Source organism: Salvia splendens, chromosome 5, assembly GCF_004379255.2.
Source record: "Salvia splendens isolate huo1 chromosome 5, SspV2, whole genome shotgun sequence".
Classification (NCBI taxonomy): Eukaryota; Viridiplantae; Streptophyta; class Magnoliopsida; order Lamiales; family Lamiaceae; genus Salvia; species Salvia splendens.
In genome coordinates, this window is record NC_056036.1 from 18,432,315 (window position 1) to 18,453,579 (window position 21,265).

Below are 21,265 nucleotides of genomic sequence, written 5' to 3' on the forward strand. Positions count from 1 at the left end.
CCGCAATATACCGCATTTACGATATTTACCATAAATTCGATATATATGTTGTATTTAAAATTTATATAAAAAAATAGTTAATATGTTAAAATCCCTAACCCTACTTTCATATTTTAGTTCAACCGCCCCCAACCCCAAACACACACACACACACAGATGCAAATCAAGTCCACTGTGTAGATTTGATTGTGGTGTAGTTTTAATCTTTTGGACATTATTTAAATAGGTGAAATTTTATTTTAAATATTTGGCTATAATAGAATTTTTTTGTTATGTCACACAAGTATTACGGTATGTCATACCTTATTTTGGTATACCGTACTCGGTATGTCATACCTTATTTCGGTATAACGCAAAAGTACGGTATACCGCATAGACGGTATGGTAACGGTATCGGAAATAATCATACCGAATTTTCTGTATACCGCACGAAAAATTTGGTAAGGTATAGGTATGACATTTTCTCATACCGCAATTTCCGGTTCGGTATGCGGTATGACATTCTCGGTGTGGTATACCGTACCGTGCCACCCCTAGAAGGATTACATTGGATTACTTATTAATAGGGCTGGGGAAAAATATCGGAAAAATGTTATATCGCTCGTATCGTATTGAAAAATATCAAAAAAATATCGGATTTTTGATATATCGTAATTTTCGATACGAAACGATACCGTATCGTAAGTTTTCGATACGATAACGATATGAATTTCCTTATATCGCGATATATCGTTTTATATCGAATATACGATATATATCGATATTTTAGATATATTGTTTTATATCGAATATACGATATATATATCGATATTTTCGATATATCGTTTTATATCGAATATTCGAATATATATTCGATATATCGATATATCGAATATCGGTACAATATATCGAAATATCGATACGATAACGATATTGATATTATCCATATCGAAAGTTCGATATATAGAAACTTTCGATACGATAACGATATGAAATTCTTTCATATCGATATTTTTTATACGATATACGATAAAACGTTTTCGATACGATATCTCGTATCGACCCACCCCTACTTATTAACTGAGGAGGTAAGGAACATTTTATCCAGATATTACAACCTATGAAGGTGCTGTTATTGCTTTGACTTTTAAGTTTTAGAAGTAACTAGTGTTAACCCACGGTGCGATGCACGACAGAATATTTTTTTGTCATACATTTTTAAATTGTTAATGGATTAATTAAAATATAAAAATAGAAAAATATACTATATAATAACAATTCAATAAATATATGCTCCTAAATTCATTTTACACCTAAAAACATAAAATTAAATATATTGGAAATGGAATCAAGACAAACACAATTATTTGGACAACGATGAAGAGACTATACCAATTGCGGGCACTTTTTAAAAAATATGTTTAAAACAATCATTCATATTTCTCTACTAAAAATATGTAAATCATCACACTTTTAACAAATAATAAATCTATAACTCATAATATTCAAAACGTCAAAATTATGACATAACAAAATTCAAATGATAAACTACACAAAAAAAACATTATATTAATTGGTTGAATTAAATGTTTTCTTTATTTATTGCACTTTTAAAATGTCTTGGAACATGAAACATCTATACTATTTTTTATACTACTTTGCAATTCTCAATACTGCAAATATTCTTTTTGTAAAATATATTTAATATAATATATTTTATTGAGCATGATCACCTATAGATAAGATAATTAGATTCTCTATATAAAATCTGTTGTATCCCAGAATAATTAACTGCTAAATCCTAGTTTCAACAATAGTATTATTAGTAAATCAAAATTTGGTAGTAGACTATTTTATTTTGTTTGAATAACTAATTGTTTAATCAACTTGATTATACATATTATGCACCACTTATTAATTCATCATAAGTGATAAAATATTATTTTTTGTGACACCACTTAATATAATTATAGCGCAAGTGACAATATAAATATATAAAAATAATAAATTGTGTAAAGATGAAGATAAATATTATGCATGTTTCGAGTTAAGGATGTTACAATTCTTCTATCTCTAAGAATTGTAAAAATTATTAGGATAAAAATTTTCAAACCATATACACGCGGTACTCTAACTATTGTAATAAAGAAAAAAACAACAATAAATGAAATGGAAACTACAATGAAAATTATAAAATAAGCCGAACTATAAGTCTGGTCGAAAAAAACCCTCTTTCCGCAAGACAAATTACATCACGGTTAGTGCTCTCGAATTGACGTATTATCCTCAAAGATGAAACGACTTCCTCCTAACGTATATAACATCTCAAACCCGCTAGGGACCGATGAACTTGATGGAGTTCCAAAAATTGAGCAATGCATTGTTCCTAAAATATACAATAAAATGTTGAGAACTTGAGAGAGAATAGAGAATGCTTTTGTTGGTGTGTAATTCATCTACAACTCTATGCCTTTTATAAGGCACAAAATTAGGATACGAGAGATCATGGAATTAAAATATCATAAATTATAAAATTATAAGAATAGAGATTATAAAATTTGTTAAATGCTCCCGAAGTGCTTATTAAAATATTTAAATAAATATTCATGAGATGATGAGAGTTACATTCTACGGAGTCATCTAATGTAGTACATTCTAACAGCATAACACGTTGTCAAACTAATAAGAAGGGTCAACCACAATTGTAACAGCCACATTAATATAGTTTCATAAACATAAAGGGACGAAATTATAACTATAACGGCCACATACAAATTCCACACTATAACTATTACTACATAGTATTTTATAAATATTAAAATTTATCCTATAGCTTTTAAATATATCAAAATATGGTCAAAACTCGCCTTTTATACATGTATAGATAGATTAATTTATCTACTATTACATAGATAATAGGATGAAATGTAGTTATGACAAATGCAAGTAAGGAAATGGAATAGTTACATAGTTTATTAGATAAATTTTTTAAGGAGAACAAAAATTGCATATTTTATTTTGACAGTCAAATGCTATTTTCAATAAATCTAACATTTTATCTAAAAAAAACATGTGAAGTTAAATTATCATTACATTTTACACATATTGAATATAAAAGTCTAGGATTAAATCTAACTTGAAAAGATACTTGAAAGTAAGAATTCATTATACTCCTTCCATCTAGGATTAAATATCTCATATTTAATCGACATGAGTTTTAAGAAATTATTTGACTTTATAAAGTAAATTGGGTAAAAAGAGTTAATGGAAGGTGAATCATACTACTTTATATACTAGTTTTATATCAAAATATGAATAAAATGAGTTAATGAAATGTATGGTCCATTAATCAAAAATAATAAAAGTGAAATGAGACAATTAATGATGGACCGATAAAAAGAAATATGAAACATTTAATGGTAGATATAGGAAATACATGTTTACTAAAGTGTTAACTTTTGCGAAATTGAAGTAATGCATTCAATAAACCTCGTAACTTGAAGACAAGGGTTAGGGGAAGCTAAATGAGGCAATATAGAGATCAAGTCATCAAGAACATATGATTACTTAAGAGTTCATAGTCTCTATTGTGGAGCTTGATATATTTTAGGATAGATATGTTTTATATCTTGACAAGATTAATCCTCTAAATATACATGGAGATGTTTTATCATTATAAACTGCATTCAAAATTTCTATGGCAAAATTTATATTCCTTTCGTTCTATAGTAGTAGATGTGTTTTCTTTTCGGCACGCGATTTAAGAAAAATTTTGTTAAGTGATTAAGTAAAGAAAGAATAAAGTAGGAAATGAAAAAGGTAGAGAGATGAAGAAAGAATAAAGTAAGAGAGAGTAAAGTATGTGAGAGGAAATAGGTTGACTTTTACTAAAAAGGAAAATGACTCCCCTACTATGGAACGTATGAAAATGGCAAAATGACTCTACTACTATGGAACGGAGAGAGTATTTGACATCATATGTATCCAGATGTAGATAAGCATAGTATTGAATTATGATTATCTATGTCTATTTCTATATAAAGGGAGCATATTTTTGGTCCACAAACTTTGTCAAACTCTCATTTTAAGTCCGTGAACTTTGAAAATATCATTTGAAGTCTGTCAACTATGAGTTAATATCAATCAAAGTACTTTTTACTATTTCCAAGTTTTTTTTCAGACGAAAATACCCTCAATACCTTGAAGGGTACATATTTTTAATAAACTTATCACATAATCATATTTTTTTAATAAATATCTTTACTATATATTTTTCGTAAATTCTAAATATAATTTGAATCATTTAATTCTGTGACATGCAAGAAAAGTTCCTTCTTATTCGAGTATCTTCTATTGACTATGACATTCATTTTTAGGAGTATCCATACCTCAAAAATATTTTAAAATTCTTTAATTATAAAAAGTTGAAGAAGGAACTTTTCTTGCCTGTCACATAATTAAATGATATTGAAGGTCAAATTATATTTAAAAAATTTGTCAAAAATATATAACAAAGATATTTTAAAAAAAATATGAGTATGTGATAAATTTATTAAAAATATATATCCTTCAAGGTATTGAGGGTATTTTCGTCCGAAAAAACTTGAAAATAGTAAAAAAGTACTTCGATTGATATTAACTCATAATTGATGAACATCAAATGATATTTTCAAAGTTCATAGACCTAAAACGAGAGTTTGACAAAATTAGTTGATAAAAGAAAATATTTCCTCCTCCATATAAAACGGATATCCCAATGTTTAGCAAACTAGAAAAAGTTGACATTTCTAGACAAGGGTTTAGGGTTCAGAAACCTAAGTACCTAAACCTTCTAGTGTTACCTCACATATTTTCATTTTATTATAGAGTGATGTTAAATAGCCATAATGTGACCCGTCATAAAAATAAAATATTAATAAAAATCTTTACATTTAATGCTAATTTTATTGAAACTTGTTCATCTTAAAAGTATCAATTTTTTAAGACTAATTTACCCTTGTACATATTTAGGGAGTAGGGTAAAATTAAATAGGGAATATTTATCTTGGAAATATTGAATAGTGTAAGTGTACGTTTCTTTTGTGTCATATTTCTTTCCGGTTTTTCTATTTTTATTTTACTTTTATTTATATTTTATATATTATTATTTAATATTTTTTATATAACTACTTTTAAATTAGAATATAAATATATATATGATATTAGAATTCTATTATTCGTATTTAGATTCACTTACAAATGAAATAATTTAAACTATATTATATTTAACACTAATTCTAAATAAATAAATGTAAACATTATACTATAAAATTATTTTATATAAAATTAATTAAAATATTTTGAGGAAAGATTGTTTCAATATTAAAAGTATATATTGAAAATATATTATTGTTAAATAATATACTAGTATAAAATTGATGGTAGGAGATTAATTGAAATCTTTAAAATAAATTTGTGTAATTAAATTAGTAACTTAAGTGTAGTAAGGGGACACTTAATAAGAAAATATTTAATTAACTCTTATTAAAATAGAAATAGTGGAAGTAGTTTAGGATGAGCCAAAAAAATGTTAATAGCATTAGACGGATGTAGTAGTAACTAGTACTTTCTCCGTCCTATAAGAATATGCATTCTTTCCTTTTTAGTCCGCCCCCAAAAATATTCTCTTTCCAATTTTGAAAACTAATGAGTGTGGGACTCATTCCTAATAACAATACTTTAATTTCTTTTTTCTCTCTACCTCTCTCTTACTTTATCAATTTTGCATTAAAACTCATGTCAAACCTAAAATAATAATAGGATAATTGCGACCGTAATATACTAGCACATAATATTACATGGCACCATGTTGTAATATACTATATATTAGCAATTATATAATAATATGATTTTGTATTTTTAATACTATTGTTATTGGTCTTATTAATATAGCCTATAGTATGTATTCGTAACAAAAATTTAAATGTTTTTCATACAATGAAACAACTATATAATAATGATAATACAATGCTACTAATATATCATTACAAATTTATGGCCAAACTCACCCTATTAGGCCATCCGCAATGGGGCGGACGATGGCACGCATCGTCCGCGCCCACCATCGTCCGCCCCATTGCAGGTGCGTGACATAGGCCGCGGACGATCGTCGCGCCCTATACTAAGGGCATCCGCAATGGGCGGACGATGGCACGCCCAATGGCGCGCATCGTCCGCGCCATCCATCGTCCGCACCCATTGCGGGTGCGCGCCATAGGGCGCGGACGATAGTCGCGCCCTATACTTCGGTCACGGAGGATAGCGCGGACGATGGCCATCGTCTGCGCCATCGTCCGCCCCATTGCGGCTGTCGCGGACGATGGCCATCGTCTGCGCCATTGTCAGCCCCATTGTGGAGGTCGCGGACGATCAACCGCGGACGATGGCACGCGGTTTCGTTTTTTTATAAATACCGTTCATTTGTAACATTTCATTTCACTCGATTTCATTTTCGAAACTTACATTTACATAATTACTACGAAATGGATTCAAGCCCCAATAGTCCTACGTTTAGCGCATGGGCGCATTGGCCGGGTACAGAACCCGACGATTATCGTTCGTTCGACACCAACACACATTACGATCCCGATTTCAGTACGGAATCGTATGGGTTGTCTGACATGGAGCCGTCTCCGCACCGCCCAACCGCAGCGGCCGATCCCGACCCCGCCGCGACCGCTTCCGCCCCAGCCAGAAAGAAGCGGAACCGGCAGCGGGCGCAGAAGTTGCCGCCTCCCGGTGATAGCGATGAGTACGCCCCCGGTCGTACGAACTACAACGACGACGAAACCCTCACCTTGGCCCGGTGTTGGGTAGATATATCGGAAGATCCGATATTCGCGAACAACCAGCGACAGATCGCGTACTGGGAACGCATCGCGGACCTCTACAATTCGGTCAAGCCGCCGACCGCGTACAAGCGCAAGCGTGAACAACTCCGCAAGCATTGTGATCAAGTCAAGAAGCAAGTGAACTTGTACGCGGCGGAGTTCGAGAAGTTCACGCGGTCACAGGGGAGCGGCTAGAGCTTGAGCGACGTGCGCGCTTGATACGACCCTACGTCGTATCCCGTTTCTCCGGCGTCCTAGCGAAGGATCAGCGGTAGCAAAGAACCGGCTGTGCGCGGGAATTCCTCTCCGTCGGGCAGCGCGAGATCTTAGTGAAAGAGAATTTCTCAACACGTTGTTGGACACGTAACGATTTTATTGATTTACTGAATGAATGCAAATAATAACCATCTATCCCTATTTATAATACTCAAATACTATACCCTAACTTATTGACCAAGATAACAAATATATGGAAGGATTTGGTGAATCAAAAGATTACTAAATAATTGTTCCTAAGATATGGGATCGTATCAACTCCCCCACGGTTGAAATCCGCCTTGTCCTCAAGGTGGAAATTACGAAGCAACGACGATAGTCGGAAGTAAAAGCTTTGTTGAGGCGTCTCCTCCTGGATCGAACACACGCCAAATAGGCAAATGTCTCCTGACATAGTAATCCCCATCAAATTCCTGAACATTCGTGAAGACAACAGGATTTGCCGGCATGTTTAGCCCGATGTTAAATGTCTTTGTGGCTAGCAAGCACTTCATAAATCCTTCATGTGGCAGCTTCTTATTATCATCCGATTTCCCCTCCTCCAGAGATTTCACAATCTGCTTCCTCAGCTCCTTCTGCTCGTGCGAATAACTCTTCAACTTATTGTTCTCTCCACCATCCCCACTTCCATCCTCTTCATCACTTAGCTCTGGACCCGCCTTAATCAATTGCTTCGAAACGATGTCTTTCAAATACATTGGCTTCCCCTTCTTCATACTTGCAGTATCCTCCTCTTCATCACTATCCTCGTCATCGGATTCGAACAATTTCGCATCTTGCTCCCTCAAAATCGGGTCTTGATTTTTCACCTTAATCAACACCTCAAAAAAATTTGGCGTCAGTCTTCTTACTCGGTTTCTTCAACTCCTCCTCTCCATACGACGATTCCTCTGAATCCGAGGCCGACGAGTCGACTCTGCCCTGCTTCTTGAGCGCTTCGTACCTATGCAGTTCCTTTCGCTTCTTGTTTTTGGCAAATTCCTGGTTGATTTCAATTTTGGACAGGTCGTCGTCTGAAGAAATGCCGTCGCTGTCGAAAAGCTTCAAACGATCCATTTCTGGGGGATTTCGTGGTGGTACGTCCGACGAATAGGTGGGTTGCCTAATAGTCGAGGTCTTGTATTGCCTCGGCGGTACATATGAGGAATCCCTGTTGGGGAAGTGCGGCTGCCCATATATTGATGAGGACTCCACGTTGGTGAAGCGCGGCTGCCACGACGGTACATTTGAGGAGTCCGAATATTCTCGCGATGCACGGCGATGCAGTGGTTCCCAAGGGGGCCTCCGTGACTGTGGTGGGTCGTACAACTGGCAACTCGGTCGTGGTCGATCCACGGGAGGATACCAACAGGTGGTGCGACGGGTTTGGACCGATCCCATGTGGTGATTACTATTCCAATTACGTTTGCGACGATAATCCTCATACTCCCATTCATCGTCGTCATCGCAGGCAAGCGGCTGGCTGAACACGCGCGGGATTGCAAGTTCCAAATCCTCAAACCGCCGGTCCGTCTCCCCTCTCCAAGCATCTAATTTATCCATCCTATCCATCAATCGATCCAGTTTGTTGCCAACCGAATCATCGGGACGCATCTCGTCCATGGGTCTACTCTCGAATTCACTTTCGTCAAACTGCTGGCGTTGGTAATTGGTGGGATCGCGGCAGCCAACAGGGTGTTGGCGACGGGAAGATCCGTTCGGGAAGGTATCCGGGCGAGAAGCACCCCAGCGCTCCCTTCCGTTGTTGTTAAATCGTTTCATGAGTTACACAGGATGAAAGCACCAGATGATACGACCCTACGTCGTATCCCGTTTCTCCGGCGTCCTAGCGAAGGATCAGCGGTAGCAAAGAACCGGCTGTGCGCGGGAATTCCTCTCCGTCGGGCAGCGCGAGATCTTAGTGAAAGAGAATTTCTCAACACGTTGTTGGACACGTAACGATTTTATTGATTTACTGAATGAATGCAAATAATAACCATCTATCCCTATTTATAATACTCAAATACTATACCCTAACTTATTAACCAAGATAACAAATATATGGAAGGATTTGGTGAATCAAAAGATTACTAAATAATTGTTCCTAAGATATGGGATCGTATCAGCGCTAAAGCGCTGTTGTCGTACCGGTCGATGTACGGTGACTTCAAGCACGAGGCCATCTGGGCGCTCTTGAGGGACAAGCAGAAGTTCCAAGGTGGAATTCTGCACACTGGTGCACCGAAGAGGACGAAGACCACTGAAGCTGGTGATTACACGAGCAGCGGCAGCGGAAACCACCCGGTTGACCTCAACCGGACGTACGTGGATGAAGGGAGTTCCGGCATACCGGTGTCCTTCCGGCGTCAAGGCTGCGAAGGCCAAGGGAAAGGCGACCGCAACCTCATCGTCGACCGCTGTAACCCAAGCTCCGGTCCCGATCGAGCTCCCGACCCAGACGGCCACCGCGTTTGAGTCATTAGCAACAACGTCGATGGCAAGGACGATGTTGCAGACGCACAGGGCCCTCAAGAAGTGTACCGACCCCGACGAAGCTGAATATCTCCGGGCGTTACTCGATGAGCTGCGTCGGAAGTTGAGAATTGGTCCGACTTAGTTTTTTTTATTAGTTCAATGATGTAACTTTTTTTAATTAAAACTTCGCCGTTTGTTATTTAGACCGTTTTTTATTTACTCGTTACTTGTTATTTGAAAACAGTTAAATTAATTAAACAAAACAATAAAATGATGATGTGGCGCGCCATAGGGCGCCCCACTGCAGGTGGGGAGGTAGGGGGATAAAACTGCTGACGTGGCGCGCCATAGGGCGCCCCATTGCTAATGCTCTAAGGGCGCGGAGTATAGCGCGGACGATGCCCATCGTCCGTGCCATAGTCCGCCCCATTGCGGCCTACGCGGACGATGGGCGCGGACGATAGGCCATCGTCCGCGCCATCGTCCGACCCACTGTGGGCTACGCGGACGATCGACGCGGACAATTGCACGCGGTTTCGTTTTTTTATAAATAGAGTTCATTTGTAATTTCATTTCACGATTTCACTTTCGAAACTTATTACATTTACATAATTACTACGAAATGGATTCAAGTCCCAATAGTGAAATAATAGTAATAGTTTTCAAAAGAGTGGGAAAAGGGCAATTACATAAAGAGTAGTGCTAAATGGCCACATTATGGCCAGCCATAATATTAAAAAATTATTAAAATTTTGTGTAATTAATGTACAGTTCATGAAATTTATGCATCTAGAGAGTAGCAATTTTTTAAAGACTAATATACCCTTAAATATTAAATACTACTTATGTAGAAGTAAAATAAATTGTAAGGACATTATATTTATAAATATTATTAAGTGACACAATATACTTATACGACAAAATTGCAAGGAGTCTTTATGTTATAAACAAATTCTCAATTTAAGTATATAATTCAAATTCTCTTTTTTTTCAATTTACATTAACTGAATTAATCCCAAAATGATAATTACGAAAATAAATTTATAATTTTAATCAATTTCAACTACACTAGTAATATTTAATTCTAACAACATAATCTATCGTAATTAAAGACATGCATTGATAATGAAATTTACACAACAACAATTATTTAATCTTCCCATAATTGGATAAATTCTTTTAATTAATAACTAAAAAAAATTTTAACTACTTTTTTATTTAAAATACATTTAATCATAATATTCAAGTATAGTATAAATATTAGTATTAATAAAAATATTATTTAATATTTTTCGAAGAAGTGTACTTCAATATTAAAAATTTAATGTGATATTTCGATACTATAAATTAATTTATTATATATGTATAATATTTATAATTTATAGTATATAAATTTATAATATAATTTATTGTACATAAATATTATAATAGATTTTTGTAATACTTCATGATATAGAGGTGTATATATACTATTTAGTGTATACATTGTAGTATTGTGTCACAATATGCTTGCTAGTCAAGAAATATATTCTACTATAAATTCAAATGTTGTTGTGTTTTTTATTCATTTTTAGTTATAGAAAAAATGGAAAAAATGACGTTTGACTTTTAAGCAACTTATTAAAGTAATGAGTCCTATAACTTTTACCAGGGAAGTTTTGATTGATCTCTTATTAAATCAACTTATTCTTAATTCAATTTTCTATGTGAAGATTAAATTGAGTTGATATTCAAATGTTGGATCGATATAGAGTTAAAATAGATGTTTTAATTAATTTTATATTGAATTGATAGTTTCAAATAACCTTAAATTCATTTGAAAAAAGTATAAAAAAATTTAAGCATATTACTACTATAGTATTAGATAACTTCATCATTATCTTATTGATTATATATTATGGAGTACAGTAATAACTAAATTAAAATAACTATTCCTCCATTAAGATGATACAATTATAATAAAAATAAAAATAAAGTAGTAAAAAAGTTGAGTAACAAATTACACTAAAAAGAATGGAATAAATGAATTAAAAAGAAACTACAATTAAAGACTAAGGCTAAGGGTAATATTGTCAATTGAATTAAGCATTAAATGATACAATTAAATTATTAATATCTAAAAATACATATATTCACTTAAATGCCATTTATGGCCAGCCACATTATGGCCACATAGCTTTATCCTTACATAAAATCACGCTTAGCATTAACTATTACTAATAATTTATTACATTGACTTTTATAATTATTTACAAAAATGCCACGGCGACCACATTACTTCATTAATGGTTGCCATAATTTTCTTGTGGCATTTGTATCAAAGTAGCTATGCTGGGGAAGAAAGATTAGGTGAAAAATCAGAGGTGGTGAAGATTATTACTAATTACTCCCTATGGTTGCCGTAATCTTGGCCCATCAATCACGCGGTCCCCAGTCCCGACATTGCATCTTGCATGTAGTCGAGCTTGATGCTAATTTCTAGAGAGAGGGTGAGACAGAGAGAAGGTAGGAAGGAGATAGACAAGAGCTCACACCTCTTTATGCCCGAATGAAGGAATTTTTAGAAACTTTTTACAACTCCAGCGCCAGCCATCAGCCAGCCCACTCATTTGATTCACTCTGATTTAACTATTCCAACACATTTTTTTATTTTCAAAAGAAGAACTTTCTTGTCTCGTCTTCTTCCGGATCAATTTCTGCTCTTCCTTTTCTTGTTGGTGACAAAAAAATGAAATCTTGCTTTGTCTTCCCATGTTGAAAAATGAAAAGAGAGTCCTATCTCAGTCAAATGTTGATTTTCTACTAGTATATTCCAATTCCACCGTCTTTCGGGCATAGATTAAAGTATTAGCTCAACCACTTTGCATCTTCTTCATTCCGGAAGCAGCGGCTGCATTTATGGTTTCATCACTACGCGTTTTTTTTTAAGATTAGTGTGAGTTTTGAAACAAATTTTGGATTTTTTATTTTGGGTTTTGTTGAGGTCTAGAGTCTAATTGAGGGGTTGAGTTTGGATTTTGAGGTCTGAGCTTCGAGAATGTCTGAATCCGAAGCCTCAGAAAATGAGAAGGATCTGAGGTCTTTGGCTCTGACTCCAACATGGTCTGTGGCTTCTGTTTTGACCATATTTGTTGCCGTTTCACTGCTCGTGGAGCGATCCATTCACCGCTTGGGAATTGTGAGTGCCATTTTGTTTGCTTCTTGTTTTGCCAGGTTTCTTGTTTGGATCATTCATAAATGCAGAATACAAGGATTTCTCTGTTTGCTTTTGTTTTGATTTCTGCAATTGATGATTTGGATCATTCGGCGGTTCAATGGAGACAATGTTTTCCATTTATTCTGAGTTTACTCTTGAAATCTTCTACAAATTGAGGAAATAGTAGCTTTTAGTTATAGTGTTCTTGTTACTACGATCTTATTTGTGTTGATACTAGTTATGAATATAAAAAAACGTCAAAAAAGTAGGAATGTTTGGCTCCCGCTCTGTCTACAATTGAATGTCATATTTCCTTGAGCTTATGCATTCTAATAATTTCACTTTCAGTGGTTGAAGAAGACTGATCGGAAGCCTTTGCTTGCTGCTGTTGAGAAAATGAAGGAAGGTAATATGCCGAGTTCATGCAATTCTCTGTTGAGAGTCTTGTTATTATGTACAATTAGAGCCATTTTTTTGTGCTGGACTTTGCTTTTGTTGCTTCTATATTGTTGCAATATCTGTTCTTCTCCATTCCTTCCCTCACGTATTGACAATGTGCTTTCACAGAGTTGATGCTTCTCGGGTTCATATCCCTTCTCCTCACAGCAACATCGAGCATTATATCAAACATTTGCATCCCGTCCAAGTTCTACGATAGTGTGTTTGCCCCGTGCACTAGGAAAGAAGTCGATGAGGATACAGAAGATAATCATTTACAGGAGCGTGGACTTTTGATGGCCTTCTTTGGTCATCGCTCACACAGGAGAGTATTGATGGGTCTAAATCAGAATACTTGCTCAGAGGTCAGTTTTCATCATAAAATCATGAGTCAGAATAGGGACTCTCGTTGTTTCCCCGTGGTTGTCACATGGTTAGTCTATTCATATCTCTATATTCTCGTGCAGAACTATGAACCTTTTGTATCATATGAAGGACTTGAGCAGCTCCATAGGTTCATTTTTGTTATGGCTATCACACACATATCTTACAGCTGCTTAACGATGTTGTTAGCAATTGTGAAGGTAGTACTTTGATAATTCGGTTTATTTACTACTGAAAATTTTCATATATGGTATTTCTAAGTTTATTTCGACCCTGTTATCTAGTTATGTGATTCTACTATGTTATTCTTTTTATTAAGTTGATGAATATCCATGACCTTGTTTTCCCCTTTAAGAGTTCTAATCGTTGTTGCTTAATATTTCTGCTAGATTCACAGTTGGAGGGCGTGGGAGGATGAGGCTCACTTGGACAGGCATAATTCATTAAGTGGTAAATACTAATCCAGAATAGTTTGTTTATACTGAAGTTTAACATCCACTTTTTTACAAATGAATTTGTTTAAGAGGACATGGATTTTAGAAGAATTCGAGGATAGATTTTACTAATGAAGTCTTTTGCCAATTCTGCTATCTTCTGCTTAATATCTCAAGGTTTTTGAGACTAAGCTGTGAATACATTACTTTGAGTTGGCGCACACCTCAAGTAGGTGGAAATAGTCTGTCCAAGAAATGAAGTCATGCCAGAACAACAAATGAATTTCTGACACTCTCATAGAAAAGCTTAAGCTTTTAGAGAGGAAAATAATTTAACAATATCTAATACTACTTCAGTAAGAATCCTCACTTTTATTAGAATCTCTTAAATATACTGGTAGGCAATGCGTTTTGAGCAGATTCTGTTTCTGTGGCCCGGCTATCATACCATGTTGAATGATTACTCATGTAAAAGTTTAGAGGAGAATTGTGTGATATTAAAGAACTGTAACACCGGATGATATCAGAATTACTATTAACAGAAGCGATTCTCATCTAAAAGCTTACTGAAGAATCTATTCAATACTTCCCCTTCGCAGAATGATAGCATCAAAACTATTACCTAGGCTTCCTCTAGAAGTGAACTAAAATAGAAAATTCAATAAGAAGCACAATTTGAGTATCACCGAGTCTGTATCTCTAATATTTCCTTGTGCATTTTCATCTGTGCAGAAAAAACCAGAGCAATGACAATGCAAAGACAATCAACTTTTGTGAGAGTCCATACATCAACTCCTATGCAGAGGAACAACTTTCTCGTTTGGGTGGTAAGTTCACTGCAATCTTGCATATGAAGAGTTCATTACTATTTTTGTGTAACGCGAATTACAATTATTGCATAATCTTAAATGATTTACTGACGATACCATACCTATTTGCGTATGTGAACTTTTCTTTATTTCAGTAGCTAACTTCTTATTTTCCATTCATTAACAAATATTCGTTCTAACTAGATGATGTTATAAGATAATGTTTTATGAGAGACTAGATACAACTTTAATCTGATTAGATACTATTGATGTATATCCAGACATGCTTCTTCCGCCAGTTTGGGCGTTCAGTTGTTCGTGCTGATTATCTCACCCTTCGACAAGGATTTATTACGGTATGTGACCATCTAGTTATTTCATTATTCTCTAAATTGGAAAACATCAAAACATGTACTCCTACTCCGTATGATTTATGTTCAAAAGCATTATTCTCCACGAAAAACTTCCATCACTTCACATTTTGTTTCCAACTACAACGACTAGTCAGAAGAACTAATTGCAAACTAATTCTGACCTAATAGAGTAACAGTTAATCGAATCCAATGTATAACTAGGATGAATCGTATTGCAAACTTAGAATGTAGAAATGCCTATCTGTAGGGATGCCATTGATATTCATGAAAGCAATGGTTGTGGATATAGTCATACTTGATCTCTTGGTTCTCTTTTACATGCCATATAATTACTTTGTCAACTTTCCATAGAGAAATGCAACCCACAAGATAAACAACCAACAAGTTATTTGATCAATGATATGGATAAATAATTATTTAATCTATCTGTTTCTCCCGTACATGGATTTGCCTCAACCACTTTACTGTGCTTTTTTCTGTTGGTTTTGCATCAATTTAAGTTTTGACATAATTGGACATATTAAGCTTAGTGTTTACGTTTCTATGTCTTATATATGGCAGAACCACAACCTCACATCAACATATGATTTCCACAGCTATATGATTCGTTCTATGGAAGAAGAATTTCAAAGGATAGTTGGTGTCAGGTAAGGAAAATTATCATTTCAAATTCGGACTATTCTCCTATTATTAATAATTTTAACAATGTTCCATTACATGAACATTGTGCTCATTCTTCTTAAACAAAGGCAAAAGTTCTATACTAGATTAACCGAATTTCAAGCGCCTACCTTTTACACTCTGGTCATTGTGTAAGCATTTTGACACCCCTTTCTTTTTCTTGTGCAGTGCTCCACTCTGGGGATTTGTTGTAGCTTTTATGCTGTTCAATGTAAAAGGTTAGTTAATTAAAAGCTTCTATGTTAACTCTCTCTCTCTCTCTAGGAAATTATTAGATTGGCCCATGTCAATTTCCGGTGAAACTGTATCGTAACTAGAAAAAGATAGTTGATCCAGTTGGTTTTTCATCGAACTCAGTTACATGTAGAACATAATACTACCTGTTTTCCATCATATCCCAGTCCAATTCGCTTTTGTAATGTTTATGTATACGCCTTTGACTCATTGATTCTTCTGCTGTTAACTTTTATCGCAGGATCCAATCTATACTTCTGGATTGCACTTATTCCTGTCACTGTAAGTTGCAAAACAAAAACATATGATGCTTCTAATCTTTGGAAACATATATTCGAGATTGTAGCTTAGAACTAATTTTTTTGCTCAATACGTTACATGCTGAAACGGGACAAAAATAATGAGACCACTTCATTTAAAAAAACGCATTGTGTTGAATTGCAGCTTGTTCTACTTGTTGGCACAAAGCTGCAACACATCATAGCAACCTTGGCATTAGAGAGTGCGGGTATAACAGGGAGCTTTAACGGACCTAAGTTTAGACCCCGAGATGAACTGTTTTGGTTCAAGAAGCCAGAACTTTTGCTGTCCTTGATTCATTTTATCCTATTCCAGGTTTGCCGTTTTTACAGGAATTTTACTAGTGAATTGTGTGTATGTTATGGTCCTGTTACAACGTAAATTTAAACTAATGATATATACATTAACACTCTGGCAGAACGCATTTGAGCTCGCGTCATTCTTCTGGTTCTGGGTACGTCCTCCTTTCTTGTTTCGGTTTATTGATTTTGTAGTCCACCTAAAATCTTTCAATATGGAGTGGAAGAATTTGACGTGGAAGGATGACGAGGGTGTGATGATATTGGATCCAAGTCCTTTAAAAGTTGGAATGTCTAGCATTAATAGTCCGAATTATCATGCATCAAACTATGGTTTTCCTTCAAATGTCACAAGTTGTAATAAGCTTAACTTTTAGTTAATCACGACACATCATCATTATTGAGGAAATTCTCTCATTTGTTTTCTTTATATGTGCAGTGGCAGTTTGGCTACAATTCTTGCTTCATAAGGAACCACTTACTAGTCTATTTACGACTATTTGTTGGGTACGCCTTAGTGTTACATGCCAACTTAAAACCCTTCCCCCGAAGATGATCCGAAGTCGATAAACTTCTTTCTTTTTCTCCAGATTTGCAGGGCAATTCTTGTGCAGCTACAGCACCCTGCCACTCTATGCATTAGTAACTCAGGTGAACGACGCTTAAATCCTCAATGACACGAATCTATGTTTCGCTATGTCATAATGCTCTCTTCTGATGTGTTGTTTCTTTTCATTATTAAGATGGGAACGAATTACAAGGCTGCCATGATCCCACACAACATACGAGAGACGATCCACGGATGGGGAAAGGCAGCTCGGAGGAGGAGAAAAATGGGCGTCTTCACAGACGATTCAACCATTCACACAGATACTAGCACAGTCATGTCAGCCGAGGAAGATGACGACCATCAGTTGATAGATAGTCCCCGATTCGCCCCTAAGTCAGCTGCAGAAATCGAGCTGCAACAAACCACAGTTTCCATCAACGATGATCAATCCCCACCATCTGCTAATGAGGCTTCAACTCGTGTTGGTACGCCTCTCCTTCGCCCCTCTGCTTCTGTTTCTTCCTCGGTTTCTTACAGAATTCTGCAAGAAACGGCACCAAGATCTTCCTCCATGCCGCGCTAGGATGAAAACGGATTGTTAATACTTCTACAGGCAGTAGTTGTAATATAACTTTGGTAGATTAAAGCAGATGTGAACAAGCAGGATGTGTTGTAATAGAAATCTTCAAAGCTTATAGAGTGAATGAATAGTTTAATTAAACTCATTGTTGTACCAGAAATCTTCAAATCTTATAGAGTGAATGAATAGTTTAAACTCATGCTTTCTTTCCTTTTTCTTTTTATCTGCAAAATTTTAATGAGTATACAATACAATATCTCTGATTCTCTATAGATTTTCAGCCTGATATTTATTTTCCAGCAGCAAAAAAAAATCACATAATCGTAGTGACAGTTTTTTTTTTTTTGTCGTTATCGTGTCGACACGATAATAATCGTAGTGACAGTTTAGAATTCCAAGTTTTACGCTCAGCTGTTTCTTTGATCTCTGATAAAAATATGAAGTTGAATAAAAGAAAAAGAAAAATAACACATTGAACTAGATTGATAGTATTATAGGAATAGGATGTTTTCATTCGATCTCATAAAAATAAGGGCATTTTCCCATTTTAGGATGTTCCATAAATATATCTCATTCTATTTTTGGTAACTTTCTTCTCGTGGAGCTTATTCTCTACTAACAATACTATAATTATTTTTTCTTTCTAACTTTCTTACTTTATTAATTGTGGATTAATTCTCATACCATCCTAAATATCCATATTTTTATGGAACAAAGAAATACTAATATTTAAAATACTACCAATGAGATTCTCAATAGAAGTTAGTCATCATTTTTAATATTGATAGAAATACATTGGGTAGGAATAGATTTTAGCAGTAGTCCGTTATATTTATATAGTAACTTCAATATATTTCTTATACTACTTATATAAGAGTCTCATTTCTTTCTTAATGGATTTTAAGAAATATTAAAATAAATGTATGGAAAAAAGTTAGTAAATTATATAAATCTTATTTGTACTCCATATATTAGTTTAAAATGAATATTGGAATGTGGGATATTTTATCATTTATAGTAAAAATGATGGGACTTTTATTCTAAGACGAATAGAAATGCAAAAATAGGACTCTTAATCGTGGGCGGAGAGAGTATTTATTTTTCTCTTACCTGTCAACACTCTCTCTCGAACCTTTCAAGGTGAACTTATTCTGTATCGAACTTGAAAAGAGTAGGATTGGATTTTTTTTTCTGATTATGTTTCAGTCATCAAAATACCAAGATAAAAAGAATGCATTAATGATAAGTGAAAAATGAGAAATTTGAGGAAAATTTTCAATACTCATAAATTTTATACTCACCCCATCTCGTAAAAATGAAAAATCCTAACTCTCTCTCTGGTGGTGCCGGCCCCACTTCGCCTCCTCGAAGTCAGCGGCGGCTACGCCAATCCCTCCGGTACGCTTCCTTCTCCGTCGATTAGCGCTATCTGCTGAATCCTCTCATTTTCCTTTCTGTTTGTTTTTGTTTATTGAAATTGAGATTTTTTATATGTAATCTCGCCGATTGCAAACATTTGATTTGATTTGATTTTGTTACTCCTTTTTTGTTTGGAATTCTATTGTATGTTTAGGGTTTTTCAACTGTGTAAATACAATTATATTCTGAAATTGGCATCAAATAAATTATAGATGGCTTTAGTATACTAAGAGGCTGATCAGTTTGTTAGACAGAATAATCATGAGATGTAGTAAGGATTAGTTGGAGGAGGTTACTACTATCACTAATTATCACATGATTATCCATCTAGGATTCAAACAGTCACCAGAATATATATTTAATCTCGAGATATAATCTTGCAAACCGAACCGCCCTTAGTGTTTATATGTGGATAGAAGTCCAAAGTTTGGGATGGATCGCAGAATTGGACTGAAGGCGATCCTAATTTGCAGTTATGGATCTTGAAGTAGGTAGGACCTAGTTATTGATTGCTCAAGATTTTGATGGATTGTGAGATAAATGGTGATGTAAATGGCGAGGTAGTAGGAAGCTCTACCGATTACCAAGGTGGAACGGATGCGATTGTCAGGAGTTCTGCAGACGGGGTGCTCCATCGCGGACTAAATATTAAAGTGGACGAAGATTCCTCCGAGATGGAATTGTTTGAGTTGCAGGATGTTGATTGCATCACCCCTACCGATGAACCATATGTCGGCCAAGAGTTTGAGTCTGAAGCTGCAGCACATGCTTTTTACAACTCGTACGCCACCAGAGTTGGTTTTGTCATCCGTGTCAGCAAGCTTTCTCGATCAAGGCGTGATGGAACTGCCATTGGTCGGGCACTGGTTTGCAACAGAGAGGGCTTCAGGATGGGTGAGAAACGGGAGAAGATGGTGCGCCAAAGGGCAGAGACGAGGGTCGGTTGCAGAGCCATGGTTTTAGTTAGAAAAGGGAGTTCGGGTAAATGGACAGTTACAAAATTCGTCAAGGAGCATAGTCACGCTCTGACTCCCGGTAAAGGCCGTAAGGACCTCATTTACGATCAATACCCCAACGAGCATGATAAAATCCGGGAACTATCGCAGCAGCTGGCTACCGAGAAAAAGAAGGTTGCTACATACAAAAGGCATTTGGAAATGGTATTCGAACACATCGAGGAACACAATCGATCTCTCGGAAATAAGATCCAAGACATTATGAACAGTGTGAGGGAGATGGAAAGGAAAGAACAAGTAGATCCTAGATTATGTTGACAAGATCATGTTTTTCCCAGAACACAAGGAGAAACAAAACAGTATCAAGATTTCTGTTATATGTAGTATAGTAGTTTGCATTAAATTTTTTAGACCTTTGTACATTTGTTGTAGGAATAGTGATTCAAAGTGTGTAATGGTGCGCACTATCAGTTGAATATGAATTGATAGTTTGTACATGTCTTGTAGATCAGTGTTTTTGATTAATAGATTCTGTAATCTGTAATCATACTATTCTGTCTACAACTACAAAATTTCTTTTTCAATGGGTGTATTATTTTCCAATAATAACACTTTAATTATCTTTTTTTCTTCATATCTCGTACTCTACTAAGTTTTCATTAAAAAATGTGTTCCACTATTAAGACTGTTTTGGGTGGACAAAAGTAATAGTACTAGAAATTATATCAAAAAAATAGTATCTCATAGTAACTAATTACATAAGAAAATATAATTGTATAACGACATCTAATCACATAAGAAAATATAGTTTATTTCTGATAAAAATAATTACTAGATAATCTAATTCATATAGCTAATTGTATCAGAAAATAATTATATCAGAATACGGCTTAACTTATTAGAGAAAGAAACTTAATAAAAATAGAAAGTACGTACTACTATTTCGACCCAAAATGAAAAATAATACTACTAGTATTTGTTATGGGTGATTAAAGAATATTTATTTAAAATTTTGATATTTTTAATGGTAAAA

At 35.0% G+C, this 21,265-nt stretch overlaps 2 protein-coding genes across 4 annotated transcripts; both read left to right on the top strand.

Moving 5' to 3' along the window:
* Positions 1-11,930: 11,930 nt before the first annotated feature.
* LOC121801873 (MLO-like protein 11) lies at positions 11,931-18,056 on the top strand. The gene is made up of 15 exons (XM_042201320.1): positions 11,931-12,756; positions 13,123-13,180; positions 13,342-13,577; positions 13,680-13,796; positions 13,986-14,046; positions 14,763-14,857; positions 15,121-15,195; positions 15,775-15,860; positions 16,063-16,112; positions 16,370-16,410; positions 16,573-16,743; positions 16,847-16,882; positions 17,167-17,234; positions 17,318-17,378; positions 17,471-18,056. Exons 1-15 carry the CDS (start codon positions 12,616-12,618, stop codon positions 17,858-17,860), a joined length of 1,686 nt encoding a protein of 561 aa, XP_042057254.1. The 5' UTR covers positions 11,931-12,615; the 3' UTR covers positions 17,861-18,056.
* Positions 18,057-19,103: 1,047 nt separating this feature from the next.
* Positions 19,104-20,816, top strand: LOC121805317 (protein FAR1-RELATED SEQUENCE 5-like). 3 transcript variants are annotated; one of them, XM_042205123.1, is made up of 2 exons: positions 19,104-19,255; positions 19,608-20,816. In XM_042205123.1, the coding sequence occupies exon 2, from the start codon at positions 19,801-19,803 to the stop codon at positions 20,548-20,550; it is 750 nt and encodes a 249-aa protein (XP_042061057.1). In that variant the 5' UTR covers positions 19,104-19,255; positions 19,608-19,800; the 3' UTR covers positions 20,551-20,816. The 3 variants fall into 3 exon arrangements, with proteins under 3 accessions (XP_042061057.1, XP_042061058.1, XP_042061059.1); XM_042205124.1 differs by having other exon boundaries at positions 19,111-19,255; positions 19,750-20,816; XM_042205125.1 differs by having other exon boundaries at positions 19,145-19,255; positions 19,841-20,816.
* The last annotated feature ends 449 nt before the right edge of the window (positions 20,817-21,265 follow it).